This window comes from Vigna radiata, chromosome 5 (genome assembly GCF_000741045.1).
Source record: "Vigna radiata var. radiata cultivar VC1973A chromosome 5, Vradiata_ver6, whole genome shotgun sequence".
NCBI lineage: Eukaryota > Viridiplantae > Streptophyta > Magnoliopsida > Fabales > Fabaceae > Vigna > Vigna radiata.
In genome coordinates this window covers 1,306,291-1,324,783 of record NC_028355.1, presented here as the reverse complement: position 1 = coordinate 1,324,783, position 18,493 = coordinate 1,306,291, and the positions used below count along the sequence as shown (strand labels likewise).

The 18,493-nt window shown below is 30.8% G+C and overlaps 2 protein-coding genes across 2 annotated transcripts; one reads left to right on the top strand and one right to left on the bottom strand.

Annotated features, from left to right (window-relative positions):
- Positions 1-3,468: 3,468 nt before the first annotated feature.
- LOC106760045 lies at positions 3,469-4,615 on the bottom strand. The gene has a single exon (XM_014643483.2). The coding sequence runs from the start codon at positions 4,556-4,558 to the stop codon at positions 3,587-3,589; it is 972 nt and encodes a 323-aa protein (XP_014498969.2). The 5' UTR covers positions 4,559-4,615; the 3' UTR covers positions 3,469-3,586.
- Positions 4,616-14,542: 9,927 nt separating this feature from the next.
- LOC106761475 (probable purine permease 4) lies at positions 14,543-16,095 on the top strand. The gene has a single exon (XM_014645029.2). It carries the CDS (start codon positions 14,613-14,615, stop codon positions 15,831-15,833), a length of 1,221 nt encoding a protein of 406 aa, XP_014500515.1. The 5' UTR covers positions 14,543-14,612; the 3' UTR covers positions 15,834-16,095.
- The last annotated feature ends 2,398 nt before the right edge of the window (positions 16,096-18,493 follow it).

The following is an 18,493-nucleotide window of genomic DNA, read 5'->3' as shown; positions in this document are numbered from 1 at the left end:
GTTTATTATAGCAGATTTTGTTGTTTGTTGGGTTTATTATTCTATCAGCTATATCGGGTTACTATCGAACCACTTATTAATATCTAGTCTCATGTTCAAGATATATATACCTCAACATGAGAGATTACATTGAAAGTCTCATATCAACCAGAGATAAAAATCAATTTACAATATATAAATGAATGTAAACCTTGACTTATAAGATAATTTTGTAAGTTGAGTAATTAGATTTAAAATCCATTATACGCATAGAATTGTGTGTTAGAGGTCCTAAATTAATTAAGGATAATGTCAATTTACAATATGTAAGTAGGATGTTAATCTTATTTTACAAGTCAGTTTTGTAAACTTAAAGTTAGACTTAAAGTCCAATACTTTAATTTGCTTCATATATCTATTGTAAATATCACATTCTAAGTTGATGTTGTAAAATTGGATTAGGTTAATTCCACTATTTTAATGTTTCATATATTTATCTTAACAAGACTCTTTTGGTCACTTTACAATTTGCATATATCTTGCTTATTCAAATCTTACACAGAAAATTTATGAAAATCCAATATTATATTAGATATAGAAATATATATATATATATATATATATATATATATATATATATATATATATATATATATATATATAAATAGTTGTATCTTCATGAATAAGAGTCTGGGTTCAAATGTAAAATTGAAAGGAACAAGGTATACCTCATAAAGAAAGCATTGTATGGTCTTAAACAATTCCCTAGAGCATGGTTTGAAAAATTTACAAAAGCAATGATTTTTTTGGGATACAAATAAAGCCGAAGAGATCATACTCTATTCTTAAAACACTTTTTTACAGGTAAATTTACTCTATTGTTTGCATATGTAGATGATATTATTATTATAGGAAATTAAAAAAATTGGTGTTAAAAGATAAATTGACAACCAAATTTGAAATGAAAGACCTAGAAAAACTCAAATATTTTCTTGGAATAGAGGTTGCTTATTCTAAGAATGAAATTTTCATCTTCCAAAGGAAATACTTGATCTCCTTAAAGAAACAAGAAAGTTGGGATGTAGAACCTCAATAGTTTCTATAGAACATAATCATTGAATTGGAAGTGAGGAAAGTGCTCCTGTAGAGTAGGCCTAATATCAGAGATTGGTAGGAAACTTGATTTATCTATCACACACAAGACTAGACATTCTTATACAGTTAGTGTAGTGAGCTAATTTATGCATGAACCAAGAGAGAGACACATGCAAACAATTGACAAAATTCTCCAATACTTGAAGTCAAGTCCAATAAATGAGCTATTATTCAAAAGGAAAAACACGTTGATTATGAAAATATATATGGATGCTGACTATGCAGGTTCTATTACTGACAAAAAAATCTACTTTTGGGTATTGTGTGTTTCTTGGAGATAGTCTGGTAACATGGAGGAGCAAAAAGCAAGATATATAGAGTATCTCGATCTAGTGTAGAAGTTGAATTATGAGCTCTTGTTCAAAGAATGTGTGAAGGACTCTGGATGAAATTTTTTTTAGATGACCTTAAAGTCAAGGTGGATAACCTTGTGCAGCTACACTCTGATAATAAGTTTGTCATGAGCATAGTTCATAATTGAGTACAATATGACAAGACCAAACACATTGACATTGACATACATTTCATCAAAGATAATCAAGACAGAGGTTTTGTGATTACAACTCATGTTCCTATAAAACTTCAAATAGCAGATATTTTTACAAAATGACTCCCTTTGGATAGATTTAAAAATCTCGTAAGCAAGTTGATAATGATTAATGTTCATTTACCAACTTAAGAGAAAGTATTGTAATTAGAGAAAATATCTATAGAATCTTGTTAATTAAAGGAAATATCTATAGAATCTTTTTAATTAGATAAAATAGGTGTATGATCTTCTAAATTATTTTTTAGTATATTATTTTCTTATTTTAGAATATTAGATTGTTACATATAGAGATAAGAAAAATGTAATTAATATGAATGAAAATAATAAAATCATTCTTTTTTCAATTAATGCATAAACGTAAAAGGTTGTCTCTTCATGAACAAAGGAGCGGATGGATTCTGATTCTGCTTTCATTAGGTGATTGTGGTTGATAAGAAACCGGTCTGATTGTGGACTGAACTTCTCATTCTTTTTCTTTGTTAAGAATTTCAATTTGTAAGGTGTACTGGCCTATGCTTATCGATAAACGGTTTCATAAAATTTTATTATTTTGATAGATTCATTTTCCATAAAATCCATAGAAATATTTGAGCAAACAAGTATGGATACTGGCATGGCTCTAATAGACTCGCAGGGAATAACTTTTCACTCTGCAACATACTGATGAACATCCTTAGTCATAACATTCCAATGGACAAAGGCAGAAATTCTCTTCTACCTTCTGAAAAATCACGGGTTGCTAAATTATGAGATTCAGACAGTATTAATGAAATCATGAAATTGAACAGTAGAGATGCCCGCATTTGTCATTTTCCTAGGTAGAGCATCTGCTGCTCCATTTTCAAAATCTGGTTTATATTTCACTTCAAAGTCAAACCCAACAACCTAGATGTTCATAACCGTTGATCATTTAGAAATCTGAGACTTTTCTGATCCATATGAATAATAAAGTGGCTCTACCCTTTAGATAGTGTGCTGCCATCACACTTGCCAATGACTCCCCTTCGTATACAGATTCCAACCGAGCCCTCTTTGACTGAGAAAAGCCACTGATATAACTTCACATCGGTAATTACATTAATACTAACCATCCTTTTGATATTAATGGATCTTAATTATGGAAAAAGATTACTAGAGATAAGTTCAATCTAAAATTTTAAGAGAATAAATTTATTAGATTTCATCAATTTTTTCATTATTTAGAATTAGGTTTATATTTGAATTTCCAAACACTATTCGTTATTAGATAGGAAAAAAACTCTTGTATTTATAAGACTTGTGAGATGATGACCATTGTCAATCAACATGTTGATTTTCTGTTGAATTTGTCATAACTCTTGCAGATGTTGGTAGGATTCTATATAGATGCCTTTTACTATGCTTGGAGAAACTTTTACCTTATTTAACATGTCTTAGAATGTTGTAACATCAAATCTTGTGCTGTATATATAGACAAAAGCTTCTAAATATGATGTTCTAAAATTTTGGTTGAAGATAGTATAAAATCTTTTGTATAAGTTCTCTCATGATTCATTAGTTTCAAATCTCCCCACATCATATGCGAAAATAATTGGAAGTCTGGATATGTATAAGTTTCCTTTATGTTACATGGAAATTTAAATCCTATTTTTGTACAAAAAGAAGTTCGTCAAACATATTCTTAATTTCAGATTCTTAACCTCAAATAGTCAGATAAAATACTTGAGTTTAGTCTAATAGAATAGATTATGAATGATGAATAGTAAAGATGATCATTTCCATCACAAGTAAAAATACCTTCCATTTTTTCCATAAAAATAACTAGCTAACACAGGTGAAAATAGAAAGGCAACAAAAGCAGCTACAAATGAAGCTCTCTGAGTATATATATTTATTTCACATTATATGTATCCCTAGGATAAATCATGCCCTTTGTGCTGCTGCTAGGAATGCATTAAAATCTTCTCTAGCTTTTCTCAAACGAGGAGAGATGCAGGCTACTGGAGAGGCAGGTTGTGATGCAGAAGATGCAGAAAACCGAACATGGCGAGGTGATGCATCTGATTTTCTAACACTACCTCTACATGAACCGTTCTTCAGAATCCCTTTAAGGTCTCTTTCAAGAACAAAAGGTGAAGCAACGGGAGAGTACACTTCACTGGAACCGCATTTGATCAGCTCTATTGGAAGATCAAAGTAGGAGTTGGTGCAGTCTCCTTCAATCTCATTTGGTATTGCTGCGGAAGACCATGAACCACACTCAAAATTTTCCAAGGAAACTGCCCTAGACATTGCTTTACCACCCTTTTCTGATTCTTCCCTCTTTGTCTTAACCACCTTTTCTTTACCAGCTCCAAAGCCTGGTAGATAAAGGCAAAGAGCTCTGCATTTGAATCCATCATCTGGGGTTTTCACGTGCTTAAGCTTAACACTCTTCGGACTGTCTTTGACAACTTCAGTTTTGAAGAAGTTGTCATGGTACCACTTGTCATGCTCCAATGCACTCAGTTTACTCAACCAGTGATCAAATTCATCTGAGGGAGCATGTGCTGTTGCTTCACCACATGAATTGCTCTTCTTTAAATGCACCTTTTCATGGAAATGCTGAAGCTTGTGAGTCAAGTTACCTGCTTGACATTGTGATTCCGGGCTCTCTCCTTTTGGTTTCTTCTTGGAAGCAAAGCGAGGTGATGAACTTGCAGAATTTGGGAGACTCCTGCTCAAGAATCCTGGCTTTGGAGGTTGAAGTGGTGGAGGGTGCAGAATGATGGATGTTGAAGTTGTGATGATAGTTGGAAGCATGGTGGTAGTCTCAAGGTAGCCTTGTTTAGTAGGAGAATCTTTCAATGAAAGTGGATCCACCATAATCTGCTTCTCATCTTGCATGTTCTCCATGATTGAGTTTTTGAGTTTCTCAATCTCTCTTACGAGGAAATCACCACCTTCTATGTTGGTTTTATGTACTTGCACACAAGCCATGTTTTTCTTTCTCTTCCAAGAGGGATTTCTGGGTCAGAAACTCAACATGGATTTGTGAAAAAATACAGAGTAGTTCATTACTTATAAAGATGTGAGGCGTAGAATGTGAAGAATGTGTTAGCGTGCCTGCATGTTTTCATCAACATCTTAGTCGTGATGACATGTTCTCAACCTTTGCTTGTTATATATATATTGTCATGTGTATCAGTTGACTTTTCATGTAAAATGAGAATTTTATTTTGAGAAACTGATGATGATAATAATAATAATGGTCAACCTTACCTTTAGTTGTATAAGTTGTAGCACATGCATTGTTTGAAAATAAAAGTAAACTAGATACAAACACACATCACCGTCTCAAGAAAACAATTGCAAGTATATATATGGATGAAATAATTTCTAAACATTTATAAAAAAAGAAGAAGAAATGTATAGATATTAAGTAAATAATTTTTATAAATTAAAATTAATTTGTGTATAAGCTATAATTAACTTTTGATAAGTGTAATAGTTACTTATTTTTCATACTTATTAGGATCCTTTTTCATCTTGATTGATGTGTTTTGTGTTTAAATTCAAAGGAAAAAGAACATAATTATACATTAGGGTTATAGAATCAAATAATGATTCATTTTGGAGTATTATGCAAGAAAAAGTAATATTGGAGCTTGTTTAAAGCCATTCTGTCAGGAGTAGCTCGTTTAGCGAGTCACCTCAACTCGCCTAACAAGAATCCAACACTAGCCATAACATAAGAGTTAACAGTCCAACCAGCTAAGCTGCCTAGCTATCAGAAAAAGTATCAATCGCCCAACGAATGATGATTCTCGCTCAATGAAAAATTCACTTTTTAAAATTGTGTTTAAATTGTCGAAAGTAAGGAAAAGGTCAAGAATGAGGGATGAGACACATCTAAGGCTCAAGGTTTTATCTTCCTTCATCATTTCCATTATCCATTCCATCCATATGTGTTCTAAAATGTATAGGAGTAGCTAAATTCCATTTCATTGGGGTTAGATATGTAATGTAGCAAAACTCTTTGTAACTCTTTCCATGCAATAGAATCTCTCTCTGCATTCATGTGTTCTATCTCTTGCTTTAACTTGTATCATGGAATATATATATATTCTGTTGTTGGTGTCTAATCATTGGAAAGTGTTTTGGAAACTAAGAGGCTTGGTCTAGATATAGACCAAGGCTCTTGGTCATTCTTAACATCTTTTCTTAATGTAAATCTTGTGTTTGAACATCTAAAGATTAATATTTCTCACATGAAAATTTAGGGTTTGCTTTTAAGGAATTAGGGCTAGTTTACTATTGATGTGAATGTGTGAAGATGTTGGAATCATATTGCATGGTTGAGTGATTAGAGTTTGGGTCATGAAATCTAACACAAATGAATCTTTACTCATATCGCTTTATAATAGTTATTTTCTTATGTTTAAATATTCTTGAACCAATCATCAATTATAATAATTGCCTAAACTAATAAGCATAATTATCTAAACAATTACAAATTCTTTGGAAGACGATATATGGACTTACAATCTGTTACTTGCATGATTTAATATACTTGTCAAAGGGTTAACAACTTTAAATTCATATGTAGAAGTAATCTCATTTAATTATTTAAATTATTATTTTAAATTTTATGCAACTAATTTTAGTTTAAAAGGAAAATTGTATTTTATTTTTCTTTCTTTGATATTTTTCTCTAAAAAACTGTAGATAGTTATCCAAACATATCCGATAAAATGTTTTTATCAAGACAAATCCTTAAATGATTGTACAAAAATATGTGAAAAATATTTTAATTATTTCTTGGTAATAAACAGAATGCAAAATTTAGTTATAATCAATTTATCAGTCCATAAATAAAGATATAAGATATATCGATATCGTGAGAGTATTTAGTTCTTAAAGTTTGTTTCAATAATAATTATTAGATAACTTTTTTTATAAGAGCATGTCTATTATTGCTCACAATAATTATATATTTAATTTATATTTATAAGTTTTTTAATAGATTTTTTTATTATGATCAATTTAATTAGGATCCAATTCTGTTAAATCTAATTATTGATCTGTTTAACTTAGTTGAATGATTAACTAAATTTAATTAACTCCAATCAATATTTTTTCTAACTCAACACAATCAATTTGAATTTTAAGTAATTCGATCTGTATGTATATGTGATTGTGGATACATATATAATAAACTTCTCATAAGCAATATATAAATATAATTTACAAATATATAACTCAAAACGGTACATATGCATGGATACACATGTAATAAACTTCTCATAAACAATATATAAATATAATTTACAAATATATAATGAGATATGAATCTTCTAATGGTTCAGTTATCCGAATCCCTTTAATTTTCCCTAATTGTTAAATAAAAAAAAGTTTATCTACATAATCAATTAAATTGAAGTGAAATTTGAAACTAAATTTTTTGGGTGACTGATATTTATTCCGTAGAAAGTAACAAATGACATCACAGGAACTTGGAAAATATAAGTTTCATTGACTATAATTTTGTTAAGAGAACATAAGGAATTGAAGAATTGGATTATTTTGGGGGCACAACAAGCATTAATGAAGAAAAAATAAAATTTTATCATAAATCAAAGTCATGGTCCATGTTTAATTAAAAATTTATATTATAAATAGGTTATATCACAAAGTTAAACTTTATACGTGGTGGCATTAATTGAAAAAAAAAAGTGATATGTCAAAGCATACAAAAACATCTACGTCAGAGAATATGAACAATAAATGTAAACAAACATTTACAAGACTCTTAATTTTTTAAAGAGAGGCATATATGAAGGTAGTTGAAACACTTAATTTCATCTGTCGGCCAATCCATTTTATCATCCTAAAAAAACTCTTAAATAAGAAACAATTAATTAATACTCATTACTAAAAAAATCACCATTATTGTGGTTAATTAGGGTGAGATATTTCATACTCTCACGAGAAACAAAAACAAATATATAAATAATTGAATTGAAGTATTATTGATTCGATTTTACTAATAATTGGATCCAAAAGTCTGTCTAGAGTAAATTTATGCCTAAATTTTATGAATTCATCATTATTTTGTCTCTGCAATGCCATTTTCGAATATCCTTTACTTTGTTTACCATTATTATGCCACCGTTGTTTATTGTTTCTGCCACTACTATCCGTCGTTTATTTTTACGAACTCATTTTTATTTCTTTTTTCACCATTGCTTGCAACTTCTCGTCTCTCTTCGCTTTCCTTTTTTCATTCCACTCCTCCATTTCCCATTTCGTTCTGTATTTCGCCAACTCTGTATGTTGTTCCATTACAACTTATCTTCCCTTCCATCAGTCTCCTCGTCATCGTTATTACTACCACCACCATTTTTCTCTTTGTCCTTTCTTTCCGTTGGAAAACTGAAAGCTCCATGTCTGATACTCATTTTCTTTTAGTCTCAAGCTTTTGTTTCCTCACTTCATACTATTTTGAAGTCCACTTACTAGTTTCCTTCACCCAATTTCGTTAAAGTTTAAATTTTTTTCTATATATGTTTTTTATTTTTTTTATATTTGTATATTCTAGAGTTCTACAGCAATTCTTGATAATAATATAAATGTACTTTAGCACATTTATTTACTATAAAGATATCATATTCTTAATAATCAACATAAATGTAAGTATAGCATTTAACGCATTTATTTGTATCTAGATTCTGCCTTATTTTGAATGTGATGAATATATAAGTTGTTCTGTTTTCATTTTGTTTCTACTTTGAGTTTTTGTGCAGATTTAATATATATATGATGAAACAAATAAAAAATGCCCACTTTAAGATTCAATTATAACTAATTACAAGAATATTAGTGCAAAAAAGGCTTTAGATGTATGTTATTTTGAACTTTTAACGTCTATTAACCAAGTTACGTCATTACTGGTGACGTCAATGGGACGTCGGATATCCATATAACAAACGTCTATAATGACGTCAGTTAGTGCCATGTCTGACGTAACTAGACGTCGGTATAGGCCTAACCCGACATCTAAAGACACAATATAGATGTCGGATTATGTCTTAACCGACGTCTAAAAGTACATAAAGACTTTGAACATGTTACTAACCGAGACATAAAGACTTCGAACATGTCACTAACTGACGTCTAAGGTCACCATAGACGTCGGTCTTTGGGTTAACCGACGTCTAATACAGTCGTTGTGTTTTAGTGCATTTTTGTTCCTGTCTTTGGATAGCCTAGTAGCACACTCTGTCTTTTCTAGTTTCCCGCGAAAAAAAGCTTGCGCCTTTTGAATTTCTCATGACATTTCAACCTAAAACCGAACCTGGGTTCTTGCTTAGTTCCATTTTCAACCGCAAGAGGGAAAAATTACGGTGAAACGATAACTAGGCAACGACCCAGGGTCGTTTTTGGGTCGAAACGCCACCAAAAATCCAAAAGACGCCGCTTTTTCTGGGAGGCAGCTAGCAAAGGAAGAATGTGGTACTACATTACCCCAAGAAAGGAACAAAATTGCACTAAAACACAACACAAAGAAAACAAATTTTAATCAGTTGAACCAGAAGATAATCGATGAAAGACTGAACAAAGTTTAAATGGTAACCATAAAAAAACACGTACCTGGGATGCAATGCTGCAAGAGAGAAAAAGGAGAGGAGGAAGACGATGATATCAGAAACTGCAAATGTCGCGAAGAGTCTGCGGTTTATTTAACATGAAATGGCGCGTCGGTTGCTCCAAAAACCGACGTCTACAGTCACATAGATGTCGATTATCTAACTAATTTGACGTCCAAGATAACTTTTAATTTGACTTTTCGAATGCGCATTAGACGTCGGACACCAGGGGAGCCGACGTCTATAACAATATAGACGTTAGGGATTTGTTATCGGACGTCGAAGTGCCTACGAGTTTGGTAAACATTATTAATTATAGGCACATAGACGTCGCCCACCGAGAAATTCGACGTCTATATTGCGGAAATCGATGTCTTCCCGCCTTCCAGACAGACCATAGACGTCGATTTTTTACTACATGACGTCTAAGCGCCTGGGAATCAGGTGAAGAACATTAATTGCAGCCAAGTAGATGTCGGCTCCTCAGAACAACCGACGTTAATGGGGCAGAAAAGACTCTCTTCTCGCCTACCTCAGGCCATTGGACGCCGGTTTAGGGCAGAGCAGACATCTACTATATCATAGATGTCATTTGCCCTAGAAATTGACGTCTTGGTAAACAACTTATTTACGGTAATGCCACCGTCCATTAATATACGTTAGGCTGCCTTCTAATCGACGTCTTGTGGATGACGTTAAAAATAAAAAAATTACTAATTAAAATAAAATAAGAACCAAAATATGAAAATATTAATAGTTAACAACAATACCAAATTTAATAATATTGTAGTTAAAACGGTCAAATTAATATTTCTTAGAAAAATAATCCAAAAGATTAGTACAAGTTAAGTAAACTCAAAATCATTTTTCAACGAACACATATTTAATTTCTAATTAGATTAGTTCTTATAGACTGACACTAACGGATTAGGCAATTACAATAATAATGATAAAAGAAGCTAAAAGTACAAACATTAAATAAAATCTGGAAACAAAAATAAACTAAAAAATAAATTAAAAAACATAACATCAAAGACAGTATGCAAATTAAATTATTTGAATTACCTAATTAATTAAAGGTTTAATGTGTGAACAGGTTTTTATTTTTGTCCAGAATTTTAAATAGATCTCTAGTTTTTTTAAGGTCTCAATTAGGTTCTCATTTTTATTAAATTGATGCAAATAAATCCTTTCCGTCAAATTTATCAAACGGTGTTAATGACCTCAAAATCGGCATCCTCCAATCGCGAACCCTAATCAAGGACCTCGTCAACGCCGACCACGTCGATGAAATCTCCATTGTCAACAACGCCACCACCGATGTCGCCATCGTCCTCCAGCACACCGCATGGAACTTCCGCGAAGGAAGATTCCAGAAAGGGCAATGTTGTCGAGGTTACGGTGCCGTCAAGAAATCCATGGAAGCGTACGTCACTTGCGCCAAAAGCAATGCTGTCGAGGTTCCCTTCCCTTTCCCTGTTAACTCCAATGACAAGATCGTTTCTGAGTTTAGGAAGGCCTTGGAGAGAGGAAAAAGTAATGGAAATAGGGTTAGATTAACGATGATTGATCACGTGACTTCCATGCCGTGTGTGGTTATTCCTGTCAAGGAGTTGATTCAAATTTGCGGGGAGGAGGGGGTGGACCAGGTTTTTGTTGACGTTGCTCATTCCATTGGATGCATTGATGTTGACATAAAGGAAATTGGTGTTGATATTTACACTAGTAATTTGCATAAGTGGTTCTTTTGTGCACCTTCAATTGCGTCGTAGGAACCCTAAAGGTTCTGGTTCTGATTTACATCACCTTGTGGTGTCATGAGGGATGAACCTTAAAAATCAAATTCTCCCAATTTCATTTCATTTCGATTTCGTTGCAGAGAAAACGGAGGCTTTAAGCAGAAAGTAGAATTAGAAATCCAATTTTGCCCTTTCTTTAATTATATTCCCAATATGTTAACTTAATTTTTAATTCAAAATTAAAAAATAGAATTGGGACACGTTTCTAATGACACATATGTTAAAATTATATTGTCACCCTGCAACTTGACACACTCATTAACATCGTTTGATCAATTTGACGGAAATGATTTATTTGCATCAATTTAACGAAAATAAGACCCTAATTGATACACCAAAAAAGCCAAGGACCTATTTGAGATTCTAGACGAAAATAAGGGCCTATTGAAACATTGAACCTTAATTAAATAACTTGTTGTGCATCCTATTATTACAAAAAAAAAATTATGAAATTACTGATAAAATTTTATTAACGAAAATAAATATTCGATAAATTTAAATTATTGACAAATTTTACTGATAAATTTTAAAATTTTAATTAACAACTGGTTTTACTGATGAATTTATTACGGACAGACAAATCCATTGGTAAAAAGAGCGACAAATTTCCCACATCTAATCACTTTTGAAATTGTCCAATCGAAAAGAGACATGTGGCATCTATCCACCACATAGAAACCAGACCAACCACAACATGTCACGTGTCCATCTTCATCTCCATTTTCTCCAAAAGAATAAAGACACCTACACCGCGAGCCACTCGTGCAGTCACTTCAAATCTCGTTGGATCTCCTCATAACCTGCAACATCTTTAACCACCACCAGCGAAGCAGATCAAAGCTCTACCAGACACTGATAGCTCTCACGTCAACACATGAGTAACCCAAAATGTGAGTAGATTACACACCACGCATTAGCTGGAGAGCTTCCATCGCACAAACATTCAACCACCGCGATGCAAACAAGAGTCACCATGAACTCATTGGACCTTGAAATTGCACCACCAACACGAATGTAGATCCTCGTGCTTCACCACTGTCCGAGCAACACCCATATGCATCTCCATCACTAAAACAAGTTCGTACACCACATAACCATCAGATTTATCGTCAACTTGCATGTTTGAAACATATTTGCATCATCAGATAAACTCTTTTCACGTGGCCACAAAAAAGATGCAAAAATTAGGTAGTGAACGACTATAGAGCTAGGTGGTTTTGATTTTATTGTCCTAAAAATGCACCAATAAAAAAAATGAATTCTTAAAAGAAGAACAAGAAGGAGAGAGAAAGAAGAAGATGAACTTGATCGTGTATATACCAATGGAACTTAACAATGGATTTTTCTTTGGTAATAACCAATAGATATAAATTTTTGTTGGTAAATATTATCAATTATATTTTTATCGACGAGTTTTGGTCCATCAGAAAAAAAATTTTACTAACAAATTTTTGAATTTTTTACCGATTTTGACCATTGATAATGTTTGTTTTTTTAGTGTTTATTTAATATTCGAAACCTATATGTAATAAATATATAATAATTAAAAACAAACGCTTATCTGAAACAAATTTGACAAAATGAAAAGGTTATACTAATGTGTATGTGTATATTCTATAAAACTATAAAAGATTCAATGTTTTAATCAAAAAGATGATGATCAAATCATTTAAATTAAATAACAACAACATGAATGAAAAAATAAATAGATATCAAATAAACAAAGAGGATTTGATCTAACCTCAGTATCATTAAAAAAGTATAGCAAAATCAACCCATTGATGATTAACACTCCATGAATGAGGCATTACACACCAAGAATGGATGATAAAGTAAAAGAATGAAAGAAAATATGAAGGAGGCATGAGAGAGAAGGTGAGAAGCCTGAGCAGCTAGATCTGTTTGTCCTAGTGTGTGTGAGGTGCCTCTGGCTAGTCTCACTAAGCCATTTGAACCATGCTTGATAGGCCACAATGTAGTTCATTAAATATTTATTCAAATATACTAATTATATATTATCCGACGTGTAAAATCTCAATACACAAATAATATTTTTGTTCAAATACATGTATTTTGTGCAACTAAGTTATACCCTTTGGATAAGGATTTATAATTACATAACAGTATAAAAGTTTAACCTTTTGTTTTTGGATTTTTCTTGTAAAACAAACCCTAATTATAATGAAACTCACGTGAAATGTACAACTGTATACACAATGAAAGGTTTTAGCGCACCCACGTTAAAGTTGAAGAGACAGGTAAGAATTTGGAGTGATTGCTTTCAACATTGACCGAACACCTCGCATGCATGATCGAAACACCAATAGCTACCTCGCTAATTGTAATTCAATTACTGGCACAGCTTTTTTCATACAAATATTACTGCCACACATCAGAATGCTCTTTGGAATTGTATAATAATCACTCTCATTTTTTGTTCATTCTGATGTATCTTACCTGAGCATTTTAAAATAAAGTATATAATGCCAATTTTTCAAGTTTACATCATAATTATATCACATTATTCCTTACTTTTCTTCAAAAAAAAAAAAATTCTCATCAAACAATTCTAACGGACAAAAATTTTGTCTTCATATCTGTTTTCTATTAAGCAACAAAAATATTATTAAAAATTATAAAATATAAATTACATTTTATAGTTATTAGTATCCCTCGTCTCAAACATATGTGTACAAAGATGTACAAATATAAGGTAGGTATGTTATACCTATTAAAATTGTTCTAATAATGTGTTTCTAATTTTAATCATTACAAACTGACTGTAAATTATATTTTTCTTAAGATACCAATCCATTCCATTCTGGATTACCCAAATAATTCAAACTATGATTTATGATTGATTACCATAGTGGATAATACCATATAGGAAAGTTCATAAATGTCATTCATTGTAATTAATGTAATTCATGATGCAAGTCTGGATATCTTTCCCAGGCATACACATTAATTAACCCTATTGACATATTAAAGAGGTAAACAGTATAATTTTAACATAATAAATACTAATAAAAGATTACCTTTTTGAGATAAGAGACATTTGATTTTCTTAATTCTGCTAAAATTTAGTTACTAGTGCAAGATGCAATATGCTAGTTTCTTCTAACCTAGAAATAATACTTCTGTGAGCTCTTTATCAGACATAAAAATGTATCAAACTTAGTAACGTAACACATTTTTAGAAATTCAAATATATAAATATTTTCAAATTATTTAAAAATTTAATGTACAATAATAGCAAAATTCAAATGAATGAATTCATAAAATTTAACGTTAGGGAATAAACTTTAACTTGTATTATTAGCTGGCATCTTTTCTGTCTTTATGCAATGAGATGTTTAATTCATAAATGTCAGTTTATTTATTAACCATCAATTAATATATATAATTAAAGTTCATGAGTCTATATAAGAGATAGCTCTACCTATCCCAAATCATCCTCTCTCTATCTTTTGATCTGAGAAAAAAAAAAAAATCTCTCTATTCTCAATCTAGCTAGCATTCATGGCAACCACATCGCCATCTGCAGCATTGCATCATCAGTTTCTCGAAAGCCCTCGCGAGAACGGCACAAATGATGTTGAAACTGAGATAGTTGATGTGGAAGAATCGCTTCCAAATCTTTCCTCATTCATGGAGAACAAAGAAGAGAACAACGAGGAAGATCAAAAGTTCACAACCAACAAGAGGTATATGCCTCTTTTACTTATCAATTACGTTCTACTTTTTGTTGGGTCATTCTCTTCGAGTTTGATGTCAAAATATTACTTCATCCACGGAGGTGCTAACAAATGGGTTTCTACATTGGTTCAGTGTCTTGGTTTTCCTATCCTACTCTTTCCCATTTTTGTCCCAGTTGTCCTTAAATACACAAAAAGAAAACCTTTTGAAGGTTTCAGCAAAAAGATGTTCTTGTCTACCGTTTTAGTCGGTATCATGTTAGGGTTTAACAACCTTTTAATCTCATGGGGTGTAGCATACCTTCCAGTTTCAACCTCATCACTTCTTTTGTCCTCCCAGTTAGTTTTCACCCTTATTCTGTCTTCCCTGATTGTGAAACAAAAAATAACCTTTACAAACCTAAATTGTGTGATCCTCATAACCGTTACTTCCATCATTCTAGCCTTGGATTCTAGTCACGAGAAGCCAGCAGGGCTCACAGACAAAGAATACTACATAGGGTTCACCTGCACCATCGCTGCAGGTTTTTTGTTTGCTTTGTATTTGCCAGTGATGGAGAAGATCTACCGGAAGGTGAACTGCTACCAAATGGTGATGGAAATGCAGCTCATAATGGAGATTGTAGCAACAGTATTGGCCACTATAGGCATGGCATGTGACGGAGGGTTTTCTGACATGAAAAAAGAGGCCGAGAGCGTTTTCGACAAAGGAACCGCAGCTTATTGGGTAACCATTTTGTCGACTGTGGTGACATGGCAATGTACCTTTATGGGAACTGCAGGAATGGTTTTTCTGACATCTTCTCTAACTGGGGGGATTTGTTCCACTGCTCTGTTGTCCATAAATGTGTTGGGAGGAGTGGTGGTTTATAAAGACCACTTTGGAGGTTACAAGGCTGTCTCAACTGTTTTGTGCATTTGGGGCTTCTGCTCTTATGTCTTTGGCATGTACATCAAAACGAAGAAAAAGAAGATTGTAAGGAAGAACAGCAGCAGTACTGGATCTTCCACTGAGTTGATCCCTAGAAACTCTGATGGAATTTAGTTCAACTCTAGACCTTGGATCAAAATCATCACTTTTAAAGGTCCTACCTGGTTTCTTTGGCCGAGTCTTAAATTTGTTGCAGAAATTCTCGATCTTTGTTATTTTTCAATCGTATTTCAGTTTGTACGTTTGTTTTTCAATCGTATTTCAGTTTCTAAGTTTCTATTTCGATTGTATTTGAGTTTGTACGTTTGTATTTCGATCATGTTTGAGTTTGTAAGTTTGTATTTCGATTGTATTTGAGTTTGTACCTTTGTATTTCGATCCTATTTGAGATGTTATGTTATGCTTAAAATCAAAATATGTTGTTTTGTCTGTTTTATCTTTTGAACATATGTGTATACCTTCAGACCCAACACTAACGCATGCGCATGGTTTATGAGATTTTTTTTTCTCTTTACCAAAGTTAAGGTTATGAAAACAATTAATTATTTGCAAAAAAGTTAAAGATATTTTGTTACAGTTTTTTTTTTTTTCTAAAAACCTTTATATATATTTCTAGTACAGAAGTTTTTAAATAATTACTTTAACTGCTAATAATTTATTATTTGTTATGAAATAACAGTATAAAATAAAAAATTATGTAATTAGTGCAGTTATTATCAAACGCTAAATTTATTATATATTTATATATCTATAGCTGTAACATCTTTGGTATCACATGAAATCTGTTGCTGAACTTGACTGGAAATTGTTGACCGAAAGATAAAAGGTTTAGGTCACGAACTACATGTTCTAAAATCTAATTTCACTGCTGATTATTTCTCTAATGGGTAGCATTTTGTATGTAAAATCTAAAATTTGGAACTGTTTAATATCAAATAATGTCTTATTTTCTCAAATTCGTTTTTATCTATATTTTTTAATCTCATTAGCATGTAAATGTAAACTTCATTCTATAAATTAATTTCATAAAATTGAATTAAATTTAAAATATATTTCTTAATATTATATAATCATTTTAATAATTGAATAATAAAAAAAATATAGAAAACCATAAAACAACTATTTTTTTTCATATAAAATCCCTAATGCAAAAGTATAAATAAACAGATTGATCTGTGATCAATAAAGTGTACATAAATTTTTCAACAAAATAAACTTGCCATAAACTAATAATAACATCTATGTGACACAATTAATGATTGTCTATGTGTAAGAAAAGTAATTAATTTTAAAGAAGTTTCTCTTAATACTGTAGAATTTTTATTAGATTAACTTTTTATTTGAAAATTGAGATTCTTTAACTTATGTTATAGATTTGGTATTGATTGATCTCTTATTTAACAATTGCATCCAATATACTTATATAGGATTTTATTCACCTGAAATATTAGATTTTATAATGACAGGAACAAGACTTTTAAACCACAAGGAAAAGGTGATTAAAAGATCACATCAGATTAAAAGATTTAATTATAAATATATACACTGTATGTTAAAAGTGGGAAGAGTTTGAGAACAAATTTTTATAAGAAATATATATAAATACTAAATTTTAGTTTAATTTATAAAATTTAATAGAAAATATGAAATATAAATAAAAAAATGTTTAAGGTCTAGAGTGTTAAAATAGTGTTGGTGGTGGCTTATTCTATTTGTGAGATGTTTTGATGTAGATTAAAAATTTATTAATCTATATTGCTTTTACTTATATAAGTATTTTAAAGAAGTTCATTATATATTTTAATATGATACAATAAATATCAATAAAGTTTACATTTTTAAGTAATAAAATTATCAAAGGAGGGAGGGTTGAAACGTAGTATTACTTGATAGAGTTGAAATTTTCCTCCATCTTTTATTTACAGTAAGATATATCAAAATATTTTGATATCACATATTTATCATAATATTTTTAATAAGTTTCTTTTATTGTCCTTCTCTTGCTTAAATATTATATGTTCTTGTTTTGTAATCATGATATACAACCTATTTTATATATTTTTGTTGTGATTTTTGTTATGTTGTATTCTTCTCTTTTTAAATATTAATGATTTATTCTTTTGTATATTGTGTTAAAGGATAATTCGTCTTTCTTATTTGATTATGCATTATCTAATCGACTATTTGAAAAAAAATATTGTTGAAAGTTTTGACAAAAAGATATTCTAAATAACTATTAATGCACAAAATTGTTCTAACAAACTTATCCTTGTTTTCTCCTAAGACTAGAACCTACAAGTATTATATATAAACACATTTGATTACGAAATTTTAGAAAAAGGTAAATTTAAAAATAAAAAAACAAAACAAAAACTCTTCTAAATATAATAAACAATGAACACTCTGTCACAGTACATTTACAACAAAATATTTCTAAGCAAGAATGTAAAAGAAAAATGATACCTTAGTAAGAATTTGTGTATTATTAATTATGTATTCATACATCCACCATCTTCCAATTTTTATAGACTCTCATGAATATGATATTTGTCAAACAATTTATGTTTTTCTACAAATTGTATTTTAATCTTTAAAATAACTTTGTATACCAAATTTCTTTTAGAAATACTTACATACATATTACTTAATATAAAATAGGAAACAATGTGTAATAACACATTATCACATAATATATAATTTTTTTTTCCAATGTATGATATATATTATATGATTCATTTAAGATATACATTGTTTTTTAATTAAATATTGATGAA

Bases quoted from the DNA above. Each gene is read 5' to 3' on its own strand.
- LOC106761475 (XM_014645029.2), top strand. From the start codon at position 14,613: ATGGCAACCACATCGCCATCTGCAGCATTGCATCATCAGTTTCTCGAA.
- LOC106760045 (XM_014643483.2), bottom strand. From the start codon at position 4,558: ATGGAGAACATGCAAGATGAGAAGCAGATTATGGTGGATCCACTTTCA.